This window comes from Hemitrygon akajei, chromosome 25 (assembly GCF_048418815.1).
Source record: "Hemitrygon akajei chromosome 25, sHemAka1.3, whole genome shotgun sequence".
Classification (NCBI taxonomy): Eukaryota; Metazoa; Chordata; class Chondrichthyes; order Myliobatiformes; family Dasyatidae; genus Hemitrygon; species Hemitrygon akajei.
In genome coordinates, this window is record NC_133148.1 from 2,730,545 (window position 1) to 2,746,471 (window position 15,927).

Below are 15,927 nucleotides of genomic sequence, written 5' to 3' on the forward strand. Positions count from 1 at the left end.
AATACTGGAGAAGAGAAACTCTCTGCGGGTGGGTGGGGGCTTTGACGATCTGGCTGCTTCACTGAGACGGTGAGGAATGGAGTCAGAGTCCACGGTGGGGAGGCTGGTTTCGGTGGTGGGGTCGAGCTGTCTCCATGGTTCCTTGTTCCTGCGTTTGCATCCAGAGAGGATGCTCTCGAATGTGCGTCTACTGATGGTCGGTGGGAACACGCCTAATTTGCTCAGGGTTGCAACTGGAGGCAGTGAGGGGAAAGGAAGGGGGGACTCTGGAATGATGGGCCCTCCCTCCTTTGGGACCGTGCACACTGGCCCAGAGATCAGGAGGTGAGGAACAATCTGAAGGCTTTCTCTGCGGATTTTAACTCCTCCTTCCCCACCTCAGGGCCAAGGTGCCGGGGGTGGGGGTGCGGGAGGAATCCCAGTATTTCTACACCCCCGGCTCTCTGTGTTCAGTGACGCCCCCCCCACCCTGTCTGCGGCAGGTCGCTCTGTACACCAGGCAGGAGCTGAACATCCGAAGCACGGCCAACTTCCTGCTGGCAGTGGCAGCCTGGCTTCCAGCCGCCAGGCCCCACCTCCGGCGATACTTCGCCCGGGCCGTGCGCCTGCCCTCCGATTGGATCGATGTGGCCAAGACCTTCCAGGTAGGCCCGGAGATGGAGGTGTAGGGGAGGGCAGGGAGCTTGCCAAGCAAGCTGAGGGTTGGTGGTGGAGGGGGGTGGGGGGGTGGGGCAGTGAGCATGCTGTAGGTGGGTGGGGGGAGGCATGTGAAGGTGAAATAAATGGGGAAGGGGTACAGAACCATTCCCTCTCCCCTTCCCTTGCATCTCCACCCTTCCGTAGTCCCAGCCTTACCTCGCCAGCCCTGCTTGACTGCCCTGCACCCCCCCCCCTCCAGCTGTTCTTTCCCACTGCATTTTCACACCTCCCATAAGCTCTCTCCTTCACCCCTCTCTTATTCCTCTCCCTCCTCCCACGTTGTCGGTGCACGTTTATCTGTAAGGTTAATTCCACCAGCCGCCCATCTCTCTGACTCTTCTTGCCTTCTACCCCATTTGCCTCCCTTTCCTTCCTCCCACCACCCCCAAGAGCCTGGCGGAGTCTGGCAGCAAGTGGCCGCCCTTCCCGTCCTGCCTGCGACAGGGTCTGAGCGACGCCTTCCTCTCCTTTGACGAGTACCAGTTGGCCAAGTACAACTCCAGGCGGCAGCGCGGCAAGACCCGGAAAGGGGCGGTGAGCTAAGTAGCTGGGATTGGGCCGCCTCCCGGCCCCGGCGTGGGTCTGCACGCCATGGGGGTCAACAGAGCGTGGTGGGGGCTGTTGGGAGGCAGTGAAGGGGAAGATGTGTGTGTTTCCGGTGGGAGTGAATGGGAAAGGGTAGAGTTCATTGGGATTGTGTATGCTGGGAGTGAATGACAAGGGGCGCTGTTCAGTCAGATTGTAAACAGCGGATGTTAATGGAAAGGTTGGATGTCCATTGCGATTGTGTGCAGTCAGATTAAATAGGGTGGGGTCCATTGGGATTGTTGGCAGTGGGAGTGAATGGGAAGGGGTGGGGTCCATTGGGATTGTGGACAGTGGGAGTGAATGGGAAGGGGTGGGGTCCATTGGGATTGTGGACAGTGGGAGTGAATGGGAAGGGGTGGGGTCCATTGGGATTGTGTACGGTGGGAGTGAGTGGGAAGGGGTGGGGTTCATTGGGATTGTGGACAGTGGGAGTGAATGGGAAGGGGTGGAGTCCATTGGGAATGGGGTGCAGTGGGAGTGAATATGAAGGGATGGGGTCTTTGGGATTGCATACGGTGGAGTGAATGGGAAGGGGTGTGGTCCATTAGGATTGTGTACAGTCAGATTAAATGGGAAGGTGTGGGGGTTTGTTGGGATTGTGTACGGTGGGAATGAATGGGAAGAGTCAATCTAGGGCAGGTAAACCTAGAGATCTAAGGCAATCTAGGGAGTAATGTTCCTATTTTCTTACCACCAGAGGAACAAATGTGTTCCAAGCCAGGATGTTGCCAAGACCATGCCGTTCACTCTGAAGAAGCTCGTCCAATGGCTGCATCTGAAGGAGCCAGCCAATCAAATCATGTGTCTGTTGGGTCGAAGGTGAGAGTTGGCCAACGGTGATGGTGAGGAAAGCGTCTCTGTGAGAGGGCTGTATCATGCCCTGCCCCACATCTCCCCCCTCCCCACCACTTGCCTTATAGGATTTTGCAAATAAAACATACGAAATTCATTTCATGTGCTTAATATAAACCGCAGCTCTTTACTTCCATTACAAACAAACCAAAAGTAGTCGCCTTACACTGATGCAATTACCTCAGACACATCTCCTAAAGTGTACACAGCAACTCTATGGCGGTGTTTATGAATTGTGGAGAACAGTTTCTATGATGAAAATTGTCATCTGTCACATATTACATTGACATACATCACCCCCTCCCTCTGTCTGTCTGCCCTTCCCTGTCCACCCTCCCCCTCTGTCTGTCTGCCTTTGTCTTTTTATTTCTCTCTTTCTCTCCCGCTGTCTATCCATTTCTCCCTCCCTCTCGCCGTCTCTCTGTCCACGTCGCTTTTGAAATGCGTTCTTTCTCCCCGCCCAACCCCAACAGGTACCCTTCGGATCTGCAATCATTCTCCCGCAGCCGTCTGCCTGGGCCCTGGGATTCCCAGAGAGCCGGGAAGAGGATGAAGCTGCCGGTCCCGGAGACGTGGGAGAGGGAGCTCTCGCTGCACGGCAACACGGCCAAAGTCTGGGAGCAGCTGATAGGTAGGACACTGGCTTCACAGATTTATCACTAGTGGCAGCCGCTTTGGTGGGGGCAGGAAGGGGGCCATCCACCCCTCTGGGCCTTCCTCACGCCCTCCGTCCAAACCACCCACGACCACATTATCCCACCCACTGCTCGCCTTGAGGCTGGAGCCACACAGGGAGGGTTAACTCTGCAATCTACCAACACTTTCCCATGCGGGCAAGGGAAAGGTGATTCGCAAGGCAGGACGGTGGCATTAGTTATCGAAACTCAACAAAAAACAGAAAAAAAAATCTTCAGATCAGGAATACAGGCACAATGTTTTGTAAATACTCCCTTGGTCGGACAGCGCCTGTGGGGAGAAAATAGACCACGTTTCGGGTATTGTATTCAATTCTGTTTGCCTCGTCCAAGGAAGGATGAGGAAGCTTCAGAGGGCGTGAAGAGGGGCTTTAACAGGCTGCTGCCTGGATTAGAGAGCATGTCTTATGAGAAAAGGTTGAGTGAGCGAGGGCTGTTCTTTTTCGAGCGACAGAGGGTGAGAGGTGACTTGATAGAGGCGTACAAGGGGTACTGACACCTTTATTTGGCAAAGAGGAAACAGCTAATATGAGAGGGCATAATTTTACGATGTGCAGACAGGATGTCAAAGGTAGTTATTTTTTACAAAGAGAGTGGCGGGTTCATGAAACACCCTGCAGTGGTGGTAGAGACAGATTCATTAGGAACATTGAAGAGAATCTTACAGGCATATGGATGAAAGAAATATGGAGGGCTACGTAGGAGGGAAGGGTTAGATTGATCTTAATGTAGATCCAATGACATACCAATTTCCTACCAATGACATAGGTAGGAAAGGGGAAGAGGTCCTGAAACGAGAGTATAGGGAGTTAGGAAGGCAGTTAAGAAGAAGGACCGCAAAGGTAGTAATCTCGGGATTACTGCCTGTGCCACGCGACAGTGAGAGTAGGAATGGAATTAGGTGGAGGATGAATGCGTGGTTGAGGGATTGGAGCAGGGGGCAGGGATTCAAGTTTCTGGATCATTGGGACCTCTTCTGGGGCAGGCGTGACCTGTTCAAGAAGGACGGGTTACACTTGAATCCTGGGGGGACCAATATCCGAGCGGGGAGGTTTGCTAGGGCTACAGGGCAGACTTTAAACTAGTAAGATGGGGGGGCGGAAATCAATTTGAGGAAGCTATGAGAGAGGAGGTTAGTTCACCAGTAGAGCAAGTAAGTAGACAGTGTGTGAGGGAGGAAAGGCAGGTGATGGAGAAGGGATGCGCTCAGCCCGAAGTTGTAGGGGAGAAGAAAGAAAAGGATAATAAATTTGAATGCATTGCTAGGGATGAAAAGAGAGGAGGAGGTGGAGAGTATCTTAAATGTATCTATTTTAATGCTAGGAGCATTGTAAGAGAGGTGGATGAGCTTAAAGTGTGGATTGATACCTGGAATTATGATGTTGTAGCTATTAGTGAAACATGGTTGCAGGAAGGGTGTGATTGGCAACTAAATATTCCTGGATTTAGTTGCTTCAGGTGTGATAGAGTAGGAGGGGCCAGAGGAGGAGGTGTTGCATTGCTTGTCCGAGAAAATCTTATGGCGGTGCTTTGGAAGGATAGATTACAGAGCTCCTCTAGGGAGGCTATTTGGGTGGAATTGAGGAATGGGAAAGGTGTAGTAACACTGATAGGAGTGTATTATAGGCCACCTAATGGGGAGCGTGAGTTGGAAGAGCAAATGTGTAAGGAGATAGCAGATATTTGTAGTAAACACAAGGTGGTGATTGTGGGAGATTTTAATTTTCCACACATAGATTGGGAAGCTCATTCTGTAAAAGGGCTGGATGGTTTAGAGTTTGTGAAATGTGTGCAGGATAGTTTTTTGCAACAATACATAGAAGTACCGACTAGAGATGGGGCAGTGTTGGATCTCCTGTTAGGGAATGCGATAGGTCAGCTGACAGATGTATGTGTTGGGGAGCACTTCGGGTCCAGTGATCACAATAGCATTAGCTTCAATATAATTATGGAGAAGGACAGGACTGGACCTAGAGTTGAGATTTTTGATTGGAGAAAGGCTAACTTTGAGGAGATGCGCAGGGATTTAGAGAGAGTGGATTGGGTCAAGTTGTTTTATGGGAAGGATGTAATAGAGAAATGGAGGTCATTTAAGGGTGAAATTATGAGGGTACAGAATCTTTATGTTCCTGTTCGGTTGAAAGGAAAGGTTAAAGGTTTGAAAGCGCCATGGTTTTCAAGGGATATTAGAAACTTGGTTCGAAAAAAGAGGGATGTCTACAATAGATATAGGCAGAATGGAGTAAAGGAGTTGCTCGAGGAATATAAAGAATGTAAAAGGAAACTTAAGAAAGAGATTAGAAAAGCTAAAAGAAGTTACGAGTTTGGTTTGGCAAATAAGGTGGAAGTAAATCTGAAAGGCTTCTACAGTTATATTAAAAGCAAGAGGATAGTGAGGGATAAAATTGGTCCCTTAGAGAATCAGGGTGGACAGCTATGTGTGGAGCCGAGGGAGATGGGAGAGATTTTGAATGATTTCTTCTCTTCGGTATTCACTAAGGAGAAGGATATTGAATGGTGTAAGGTGTGGGAAACAAGTAAGGAAGTTATGGAACCTATGACAATTAAAGAGGTGGAAGTACTGGCGCTTTTAAGAAATTTAAAAGTGGATAAATCACCGGGTCCTGACCGGATATTCCCCAGGACCTTGAGGGAAGTTTGTGTAGAGATAGCAGGCGCTCTGACGGAGATCTTTCAGATGACATTAGAAACGGGGATTGTGCCGGAGGATTGGCGTATTGCTCATGTGGTTCCATTGTTTAAAAAGGGTTCTAGAAGTAAGCCTGGCAATTATAGACCTGTCAGTTTGACATCAGTGGTGGGTAAATTAATGGAAAGTATTCTTAGAGATAGTATTTATAATTATCTGGATAGACAGGATCTGATTAGGAGTAGCCAGCATGGATTTGTGCGTGGAAGGTCATGTTTGACAAACCTTATTGAATTTTTTGAAGTAGTTACGAGGAATGTTGACGAGGGTAAGGCAGTGGATGTAGTCTATATGGACTTCAGCAAGGCTTTTGACAAAGTTCCACATGGAAGGTTAGTTAGGAAGGTTCAGTCGTTAGGTATTAATGCTGGAGTAATAAAATGGATTCAACAGTGGCTAGATGGGAGATGCCAGAGAGTAGTGGTGGATAATTGTTTATCGGGATGGAGGCCGGTGACTAGCGGGGTGCCTCAGGGATCTGTTTTGGGCCCAATGTTGTTTGTAATATTCATAAATGATCTGGATGATGGGGTGGTAAATTGGATTAGTAAATATGCTGATGATACTGAGGTAGGAGGTGTTGTGGATAATGAGGTGGGTTTTCAAAGCTTGCAGGGAGATTTATGCCGGTTAGAAGAATGGGCTGAACGTTGGCAGATGGAGTTTAATGCTGAGAAGTGTGAGGTTCCACATTTTGGCAGGAATAATCCAAATAGAACATACAGGGTAAATGGTAGGGCATTGAGGAATGCAGTGGAACAGAGAGATCTAGGAATAACAGTGCATAGTTCCCTGAAGGTGGAGTCTCATGTAGATAGGGTGGTGAAGAAGGCTTTTGGAATGCTGGCCTTTATAAATCAGAGCATTGAGTACAGAAGTTGGGATGTAATGTTAAAATTGTACAAGGCACTGGTAAGGCCAAATTTGGAATATTGTGTACAGTTCTGGTCACCGAATTATAGGAAAGATATCAATAAATTAGAGAGAGTGCAGAGACGATTTACTAGGATGTTACCTGGGTTTCAGCACTTAAGTTACAGAGAAAGGTTGAACAAGTTAGGTCTCTATTCATTGGAGCGTAGAAGGTTGAGGGGGGATTTGATCGAGGTATTTAAAATGTTGAGAGGGATAGATAGAGTTGACGTGAATAGGCTGTTTCCATTGAGAGTAGGGGAGATTCAAACGAGAGGACATGATTTGAGAGTTAGGGGGCAAAAGTTTAAGGGAAACACGAGGGGGTATTTCTTTACTCACAGAGTGATAGCTGTGTGGAATGAGCTTCCTGTAGAAGTAGTAGAGGCCAGTTCAGTTGAGTCATTTAAGGTAAAATTGGATAGGTATATGGACAGGAAAGGAGTGGAGGGTTATGGGCTGAGTGCGGGTAGGTGGGACTAGGTGAGATTAAGAGTTTGGCACGGACTAGGAGGGCCGGAATGGCCTGTTTCCGTGCTGTGATTGTTATATGGTTATATGATTGGTCAGTATATCATCGAGGACTATACTGTTCTGTGCTTCAGGCCAAAGATATTTCTAATTTTTACTCATTCAAGGCATGTGGCCTTTGTAGTCTGCTCCAGCATTTAATTGCTCCTCCCAGTTGCCTGTGAGAAGTGGTGGGGGCTGCCTTACTGCTGTAGCCCTTGAAGTGTGGGTTCCTGCAATGTTATCAGAACGGAGTTCCAAGATTCTGACCCAGTGACGGGGAAGGAACGGGCACGTACTTCCAAGTCAGGATGCGCGTGGTGGTTTGGAGGGCAACTTGCAAGAGGTACTGTCCTCCGTAGGGTCTGCTGTCTTCATCCAGCTTGGGGGGGGGGGGGGGAGGGAGGGTAGGAGCAGTGCAGGAGTGAGCTGCCACAATGCATCCTGTCGATGGTAAACACTGTGCTCGCTGTGTGTTGGTGGCAGAGTGAGTGAGAGACTGAGGAAGGGGTGCCGATCGAGTGTGCTGCTGTGTCCTTGTATGGTGCCAGTGTTACTTGGCTGGGCCCTACCCCCGGTACTTGCTGCACCTCACTGAATCTGTACACTGACCGGTGTCCCTCGGTCCCTCTCCCTCTCAGTAATTGCTCTGTCACTCCCCTGACTTGTGCCTTGGTGATGGTGGACAATCTGTGGGGAGTTAGGCAGTAAATTGGTTTATTATTGTTGCATGTACTGAGGTAGTGTGAAAACCGCTCTTGCATGCCATCTGTTCAGACCACTTTAGTCCATGGAAAAAAGATAATGGAATACAGAAAACAGCGTTACATATACAGAGAAAGAGACCAAGCGTCCATTGTATCATTTGAGAGGTCCATTCAATGACCTGATTACAATAAGGTCAAAGTTGTCCTGGTATGTACTTCTAAGTTTCGGTAACTTCTGCCTGATGGGAGAAGACACAACGTCTGTGATGTGACCACAAGACGTAGGAGCAGGATTTGGCCATTCAGCCCATCGAGTCTGTTCTGCCATTCCATAATGGCTGATTTATTATCCCACTCAACCTTATTCTCCTGCCTTCTCCCCTGCGGCCATGACTAAACAAGAATCTGTCAACTTCACTGTAAATGTATGAAGTGATTTGGCCTCCGCAGCCGTCTGTGGCAGTGAATTCTGCAATTTCACTACCCTCTGGCTAATGAAATTCTTTGTCATCTCTGTTCTAAATGGATGCCCTCTATTCTGAGGCTGTGCCCTCTGCTCCGGGACATGCCCACTGTAGGAAACATCCTCTCCACATACACTATGTCTTGGCCTTTCTCGGATTCCTCTCCCCCCCCACTTCATTTTTCCAGACTCTGGCGAGTACAGGTACAGAGCCATCAAACAGTCTTCGGATGTTAACCCTTTCGTTTCCAGAATCATTCTCGTGAACCTCCTCTGGACCCTCTCCAATGCCAGCGTGTGTTTTCTGAGAAAAGGGGCCCAGAAGTGCTGAAGAACCGCCCTTGCGGTCTGACCAAGGCTTTATAAAGCCTCGCCGTTACATCCTCGCTTTTATATTCCTCGCAAAATGAATGCTAACGTTGTGTTTGCCTTCCTGACCGCCGACTCAACCTGCAAGTTAGCCTTTAGGGAATCCCGCACGAAGATTCGCAGGACCCTTTGCACTTCTGACTTCTGAATTTGCTGCACAGTTATAAAGTTGTCTGTGCCTTTATTCCTCCATCTGCTGCTTTTTTCCCATTCTCCCAATCTGCCTCAGTCCTTCTGCAGACTCCCAGCTTCCTCAACACTACCTGCCCCTCCACCTTTCTTCATATTCTCCACAAACTTGGCCACAAAGCCATCAATTCACCATCAAAACGTGAAAAGAAGCAGTCCCAGCACAGGCCCCTGCAGAACGCCACAAACCAGTGGCATAAAAGGCCCTCCTTTATTACCACTCTTTGCCTCCTGCCAGTCAGCAAATAGCATTCATGCATGTGGCCCTCGTTTATGCTGACTACTTTACCAAGATGGTGGGAAGTATAGACAGAGTCTGTGGGTGGGAGGCTCGTTTCTGTGAGGTGCTGAGCTGTGTCCTCAACTCTGTTGTTTCTTGTGATTGCAGGCAGAGCAGTTTGCCGTACCAAGCCACGATTCATCCAGATAGCACGCTCTCTTATTGTGCATCAGTAAAAATGGGGGAGGGTTGATAAGGGACGTGCCAAATTTTTATAGCCTCCTGATGAAGTGGAGGCCTGGCGGGCTCCACTTGTTCAGGAGGCGAAAGCCAGGAAGAGGCCGTCCTTGAGCCTGGAGATGCATGCTTTCAGGATTTTGAATCTTCTGCCTAATAGGAGAGGGGAGGAGAAGGAATGTCGAGGGTGGGTAGGGTCTTTGATTATGCTAGCCGCTTTCCCAAGGCAACAAGCTGTATGGATGGAGTACATGGAGGGGGAGGTACGTGCTTTTGTGTCTTAATTCCCAGCAGGAAAGATGAAAAGATATTGGGGTGAGTGGGGTATTTGCTCACACTTGCCACTTTACTGAGACAGTTCAATGCCATTGGCTTAATCTTGCTGGATAGCATGAGTTCCTGGCCCTCGTAAGGTGTAGTGTGGAGTTTTTCAACTGCCACTCGTCGTCTGTGTTGCCTGCTTTGACTTGGGTCAGTTCTGAATGGAATAAATTCACTGGGATCTCTTCACTGACCCCCTTCCTCCATCCCGTCGCTCCCCCCCCACACCCACAGATAACCAGAAGCTGCCCTTCATGGCCACCCTCCGTAACCTGCGGAATATGATCACCTGCGGACTGAGTCCACGTCACCACCGGCTGATCGTCTCCAGGCTCTCGGACAAGGTAGGTGAGGCGTCCCACTTCTGGCGACCGCCCCCCCCCCCGGTGCTGACGGAGAAGATGGGCAGGGATTGGTGGAGGAGTGGGGCAGGACAGTGGCGTGGAGGGGGCAGGACCTGGAACAGCAGTGCGATGCTGGATGGGGTCAGGGACGGGAGAGGTGAGGTTGCGCGTATGCCTGCAATGTTAGGAGAGAGGGTGGGGCCTTGGACAGAGTGGAGGAGGCAGATCGGGGGAAGGGGCATGGCTTCTTATAAGCAAGGGGTGTGGCTTCTTGGCAGTGAGGGGCGGGCTCCCTGAAAAGATGGGGGATCTCTCGGGTCTAAGTGGGCAGTAACTCGGAGGAGGCCAGGCCTCTGAGGAGGACCTCTGGTGGGGTTTTTCAGAGTGAAGTTGGGACACTGAGGGGCATCTGGTGAGGTGTAGATGTCAGCGGTGGACCAATCAATTCGCAGAGAGAGAGCTTCGCACAGATCAGGGAGAAGAGTTTTAAAAAGAGCGTTTCACAGGGCTCGGCGCACTAACAGTGGACCAGTCGATTTGCAATTCGTTAAGTAAAGCAGAGTCACAGCAAAGCGGCCGTTGTGTGAGTGAGAACTTGAGGCTTTGGCGAGGAGGCACGGGTAAGTAGGAGATGAGGCTTTTGTAGTGGTTGAATAAACAATCAATAAATAGCAGCTAAAGTAGGGATGATGCAGGATCAGGTGATGTGGGAGCTGGTGGACCACATCTGCAGCAAGTGTTGGCTGCTTGAGGAACTCGGGCTCGAAGCTGATGACCTGGAATCTGAGTTTCGAACACAGTGACACATCAGCGACGGGGAGAGTTACCCGGGCAGTCTGTTTCAGGAGGCAGGTCACTCCCATTAGATTAGCTGCCTCAAATTCAGTCTGTGGTCTGAGTGTGACTGTGACACACAAGAGGGTGTGACTGTGAGTGAGGCGGGGAGTGGGATCCTAGAGACCGGGCCGGAGGAGCCTCAGCCCTCGAGCTTGTCCAACAGGTCTGAGATCCCTGCTCCCTGTGTGGATGAGAGTGGGGGCTGTAGGAACGATGAGCAACCTAACTGTGGCACTGTAGTTCAGGGAGCCATTCAAGAGGATGGGGAAGAAGAGAAATGTAGTGGTAATTGGGGATAGTACAGTCAGGGAAAAAGGCAGCGTTCTCTGTCGCAGGGATAGAGCGTCCCGAAGGCTGTGTAGCCTGCCTGGTGCCCGGGTTCGGGGCATCTTATCTGACCTACAGAGGAAATTACAGTGAGAGGGGAAAGATTTGGTTGTCATGGTCCTTGTGAGGACCAACGACGCAGGTAGAACAAGGAAAAGGGTTCTGCTGAGGGAATTTGAGCAGCCAGGGACTAAATTAAAAAGCAGAATCAATAAGGTGGTAATCTCTGGATTACTACCTGAGCCACGTGCAAATTGACACAGGGCCAAGAAGATCGGAGAGTTACATGTGTGACTCAAGGATTGGAGTGGGAGAAGTGGGTTTGAATTCATGGGAAATTGGCATTAGGAGGAGGGAGCTGTACCAATGGGACAGGCTCCACCCGAACCGTGATGGGACCTGGATCCCAGTGAGTCACATAACTAGGCTGATGATAGAAAGGGCGTTAAACTAAATAGCAAGGGGGGTGGGGTTCACCAGATTGGAGAAGTATGGGTAAAGTAAACAAGAAAAGTGTGGATAAAGTAAAAACAAAAGATTTTAAAAAAGGAAAAGTAAGAGTGGAAAAAGGAAAAGTCGTGGAAAAGAGTAAAAGATTACGAGATTTTAAAAGCACAATGAGTTTAAAGGCGCTTTATCTGAATGCTGTGGTATTCGAAACAAGATCAATGAACTTGTGGCACAAATCAGTACAAAGGGGTATGTATGATTTAGAAGTCGTTGCAGAAACGTGGTTGCAGGGTGGAGAGGACTGGGAATTAAATATCCAAGGATGTCGGGTAATACAGAAGGATAGGCAGGAAAGTAAGGGAGGTGGGGTAGCACTCTTAATGAGATTAGGGCAATAGAGACGATGTAAGATCTAAGGAGCGTAAGGTTGAGTCCATCTGGGTAGAGATTAGGAATAAAAAATGGTAAAAATTCACTGTTGCGAGTTGTCTATCAGCCACCAAATAATAACGTTACAGTGGCACAGGCAATAAAGAGAGAGCTGCCTGAGGGACGTCAGGATGGAACAGCAGTTATCATGGGGGACTTTAACTTGTACATAGATTAGGTGAATCGAGTTGGTCGAGGCAGTCTTGAGGACTTCGTGGAATGTATCGTAGTTGGGAAAATGCTTGAGCTATCATTAGAGAAGAAATAGCGAGGCATCTGGAAAGAAATGGATCCATCAGGCAGATGCTGCATGGATTCAGCAAGGGCAGGTCCTGTTTGACAAGCTTACTGGAGTTCTTTGAGGATATAATGAGTCAGTGGATAGAGGGGAACACATAGATGTTATTTACTTGGATCTGCGGAAGACGTTCGATAAGGAGCCGCATAAAAGACTTATCCTTAAGATCAGAATGCACGGAGTTGGGGGGCTGTATTTCCATGGATAGCAGATTGGTTAACTGATAGAAAGCAGAGAGCTGGGAATCATGGGTGTTATTCTGGTTGGCAATCAGTGGTGAGCGGTGTGCCACAGGGTTCGGTGCTGGGCCCGCGACTGTTCACGATACACATTAGCGATCTGGAAGAGGGGACCAAGTATAGTGTGTCTAAATTTGCTGATGATAATAAATTGAGTGGAAAAGCAAATTGTGCACAAGTTATGGAGAGCCTGCAGAGAGATATAGATAGGTTAAGTGAGTGGGCAAAGGTCTAGCAGACAAGACCATAAGACATAGGAGCAGGTAGGCTATTCAGCCCATCGAGTCTGCTCTGCCTTTCAATCATGGGCTGATCCAATTCTTCCAGTCATCCCCACTCCCCTGCCCTCACCCCATACCCTTGATACCCTGGCTAATCAAGAACCTATCTATCTCTGACTTAAATACACCCAATGACTTGGCCTCCACAGCTGCTCATGGCAACAAATTCCACAGATTTACCACCCTCTGACTAAAGTAATTTCTCCACATCTCTGTTCTAAATGGACGTCCTTCAATCCTGAAGTCTGTCCTCCCGTCCTGAAATCCCCTCCCATGGGAAATAACTTTAATATCTAATCTGCTCACGCCTTTTAACTTTTGGAATGCTTCTATGAGATTCCCCCCTCATTCTCCTGAGCTCCAGGGAATACACCCCAAGAGCTACCAGACATTCCTCATACAGTAACCCTTTCACTCCTGGATGGAGTACAATGTTGCTTAATGCAAAGTCATCCACTTTGGAAGGAAAAATGGAAGAGCAGATTATCATTTAAATGGTAAAAAAGTTGCAGCGTGCTGCTACGCAGAGGGACTTGGGAGTGCTTGGGCATGGATCACAAAAGGTTGGTTTGCAGGTACAGCCGGCAAATGGAATGTTGGCCATTGCTAGAGGGATTGAATTTAAGAGCAGGGTTGTTATGCAGCAACTGTACAGGGTACCGGTGAGGCTGCACCTGCAGTTCTGGTCTCCTTACTTGAGGAAGAATATACTGGCTTTGGAGGCAGTGCAGAAGAAATTCACCAGGTTGATTCCAGGGATGAGGGGGTTAGACTATGAGGAGAGATTGAGTCGCCTGGAACTGTGCTCGCTGGAATTCAGAAGAATGAGAGGAGATCTTTTAGAAACATATAAAAAAATTATGAAAGGAATAGTTAAAGGCAGGAAAATTGTTTCCACTGGTAGGTAAGACTAGAACTAGGGGACAGTCTCAAGGGAGTAGATTTAGGACAGAAATGAGGAACTGCTTTTCCCAGCGAGTGGTGAATCTGTGGAATTCTCTGCTCAATGAAGCTGTGAAGACTACCTCGGTAAATATATAAGACAAGGTTGGATAGATTTTTGCACAGTAGGGGAATTGAGGGTTATGGAGAGAAGGCAGGTAGGTGGAGGTGAGTCCATGGCTCAATCAGCCATGATCTTATTGAATGGCAGAACAGGCTCAATGGGCAGAACAGCCTACTCCTTCTCCTACTCCTACTAGCAATATGCCTGATGTTGTACACTGTGGAAGATGTAGTGTGTGAAGGAAGAGAAGTGGGTGCAGTTACTGTCACAAGGGAGAAGGAGAAAAGGTGCTGAAAAAGCTGAAAGACCTAAAGGTACGTAAATCACTCGGACTAGAGGAACTGCACCCTGGGGTTCTGAAAGAGGTAGCGTTAGAGATTGTGGTGGCATTTAAATAATCTTTCAAAATTCATTGGACTCTGGCATGGAGCCAGAGGACTGGAAAATTGCGATTGTCACTCCACTCTGAGAAGGAGGGAGGCAGCAGAAAGGAAATTATAGACCAATTAGCCTGACCTCCGTGGTTGGGAAGATGTTAGCGGCAGTTGTTAAGGATGAGGTGATGGAGTACTTGGCGACACAGGACAAGATAGTGCAAAGTCAGCATGGTTTTCTTCAGGGAAAATCCTGCCTGATGAACCTGTTGAGATTACAAGTAGGATAGATAAAAGGGATGCAGTGGATATTCTATATTTGGACTTTCAGAACGCCTTTGACAAGGTGCCACACATGAGGCTGCTTACCAGATTAAGAGCCCATGGTATTACAGGAAAGTTACTAACATGGTTAGAGCATTGGCTGATTGGTAGGAGTCAGCGAGCGGGAATAAAAGGATCCTTTCCTGGTTGGTTGCCAGTGACTAGTGGTGTTCCAGAGGGGTTGGTGCTGGGACCGCTTCTTTTTATGCTGTATATAAATGATTTAGCTGATGGAATATATGGCTTTGTTGCCAAATTTGCAGATGATATGCAGATTGGTGGAGGGGCAGGTGGTGTTGAAGAAACAGGTAGGATGCAGATTAGGAGAATGGGCAAGAAAATGGCAAATGAATTACAATGTTGGAGAATATCATGCACTTTGATATTATAAAATAAATGTGCAGACTATTTTCTGAACGGGGAGAAAATACAGGAATTTGAGAAGCAGAGGGACTTGGGAGTCCTTGTGCAGAACACCCTGAAGGTTAACTTGCAGGTTGAGTCGGTGGTGAGGAAGGCAAATGCCACGTTAGCATTCATTTCGAGAGGTCTAGAATACAAGAGCAGGGATGTGACACTGAGGCTTTAGAAGGCCTCGCCAGTGCCTCACCTTGAATATCGTGCACTGTGTTAAGCCCCTTGTATTAGAAAAGATGTGCTGGCATTGGAGAGGGTCCAAAGGAGATTCACAAGGATGATTCCAGGAATGAAAGGGCCATATGAGGAACATATGATGGCTGGAATTTAGAAGGATGAGAGGGGACTTCATTGAAACCTTTTGAATGTTGAAAGGCCAAGACAGTAGATGTGGAAATGATATTTCCCATGGTGGGAGAGCGTAGGACGAGAGGCCACAGCGTCAGGATAGAGATGTGGAAGAGTTTCTTTAGCCGAAAGGTGGTGAATTCATGGAATTTGTCGCCACAGGCAGCTGTGGAGGCCAGGTCATTAGGTGTATTTGAGGCAGAGAATGGTAGGTTCTTGTTTGGACATGGCATCAAAGGTCACGGGGAGAGGGCTGGAACTGGGGTTGAGGAGACTGAAAAGAAGAATCAGCCATCATTGAATGGTGGAGCAGACTCGATGGGCCAAATGGCCTAATTCTGCTCCCACGTCTTATGGTTTTATTTCTTATGTTCTTGTGTTTGGAGAAATGGGTCCTCGGGTCCCCTGAGGTGAGGTGGAAGCTGAGGGGTTGGGGCTTCTGTGGGCTTCACCGTTGGGAGTTTCAAAGGGAGCAGGTTCTCTGGAGTCCTGAGTTTGTGAGGACTGAGGGGGCAGGGCCTCTGTGGTCAAGGGGCAGAGGGGGTAGGGCCTCCGTCTACTCAGAGTCTGACCCTGTCTCTCCGTAGAAAACCGTCATCCACAGCCGGCAGTTTCCCTTCCGGTTCCTCGCTGCCTTCCGCGTCCTCGCTGAGCTGGGTGAGCGGCTGGAACACAAGGGTGAGTGGGGAGGGTGGGGGAGTCGTCTTGCAGTGGGAGGGAAAGGAAGTAAGAAGTGGTGGGATTTTGCAGGGATGGGTGAGCGGCTGGAACACAAGGGTGA

General features: G+C 48.8%; 1 protein-coding gene across 4 annotated transcripts in view; it reads left to right on the forward strand.

Moving 5' to 3' along the window:
* The window catches only part of tep1 (telomerase-associated protein 1), a 78,124-nt gene that overhangs the window by 12,592 nt on the left and 49,605 nt on the right, over positions 1-15,927 (forward strand). For all 4 annotated transcript variants that reach the window (XM_073028935.1, XM_073028936.1, XM_073028938.1 and 1 more), the window contains exons 5-10: positions 483-644; positions 1,090-1,233; positions 1,985-2,106; positions 2,613-2,770; positions 9,707-9,816; positions 15,734-15,824. In XM_073028935.1, the coding sequence (XP_072885036.1) occupies positions 483-644; positions 1,090-1,233; positions 1,985-2,106; positions 2,613-2,770; positions 9,707-9,816; positions 15,734-15,824 (787 nt within the window). The remainder of the gene's footprint in view (positions 1-482; positions 645-1,089; positions 1,234-1,984; positions 2,107-2,612; positions 2,771-9,706; positions 9,817-15,733; positions 15,825-15,927) is intronic.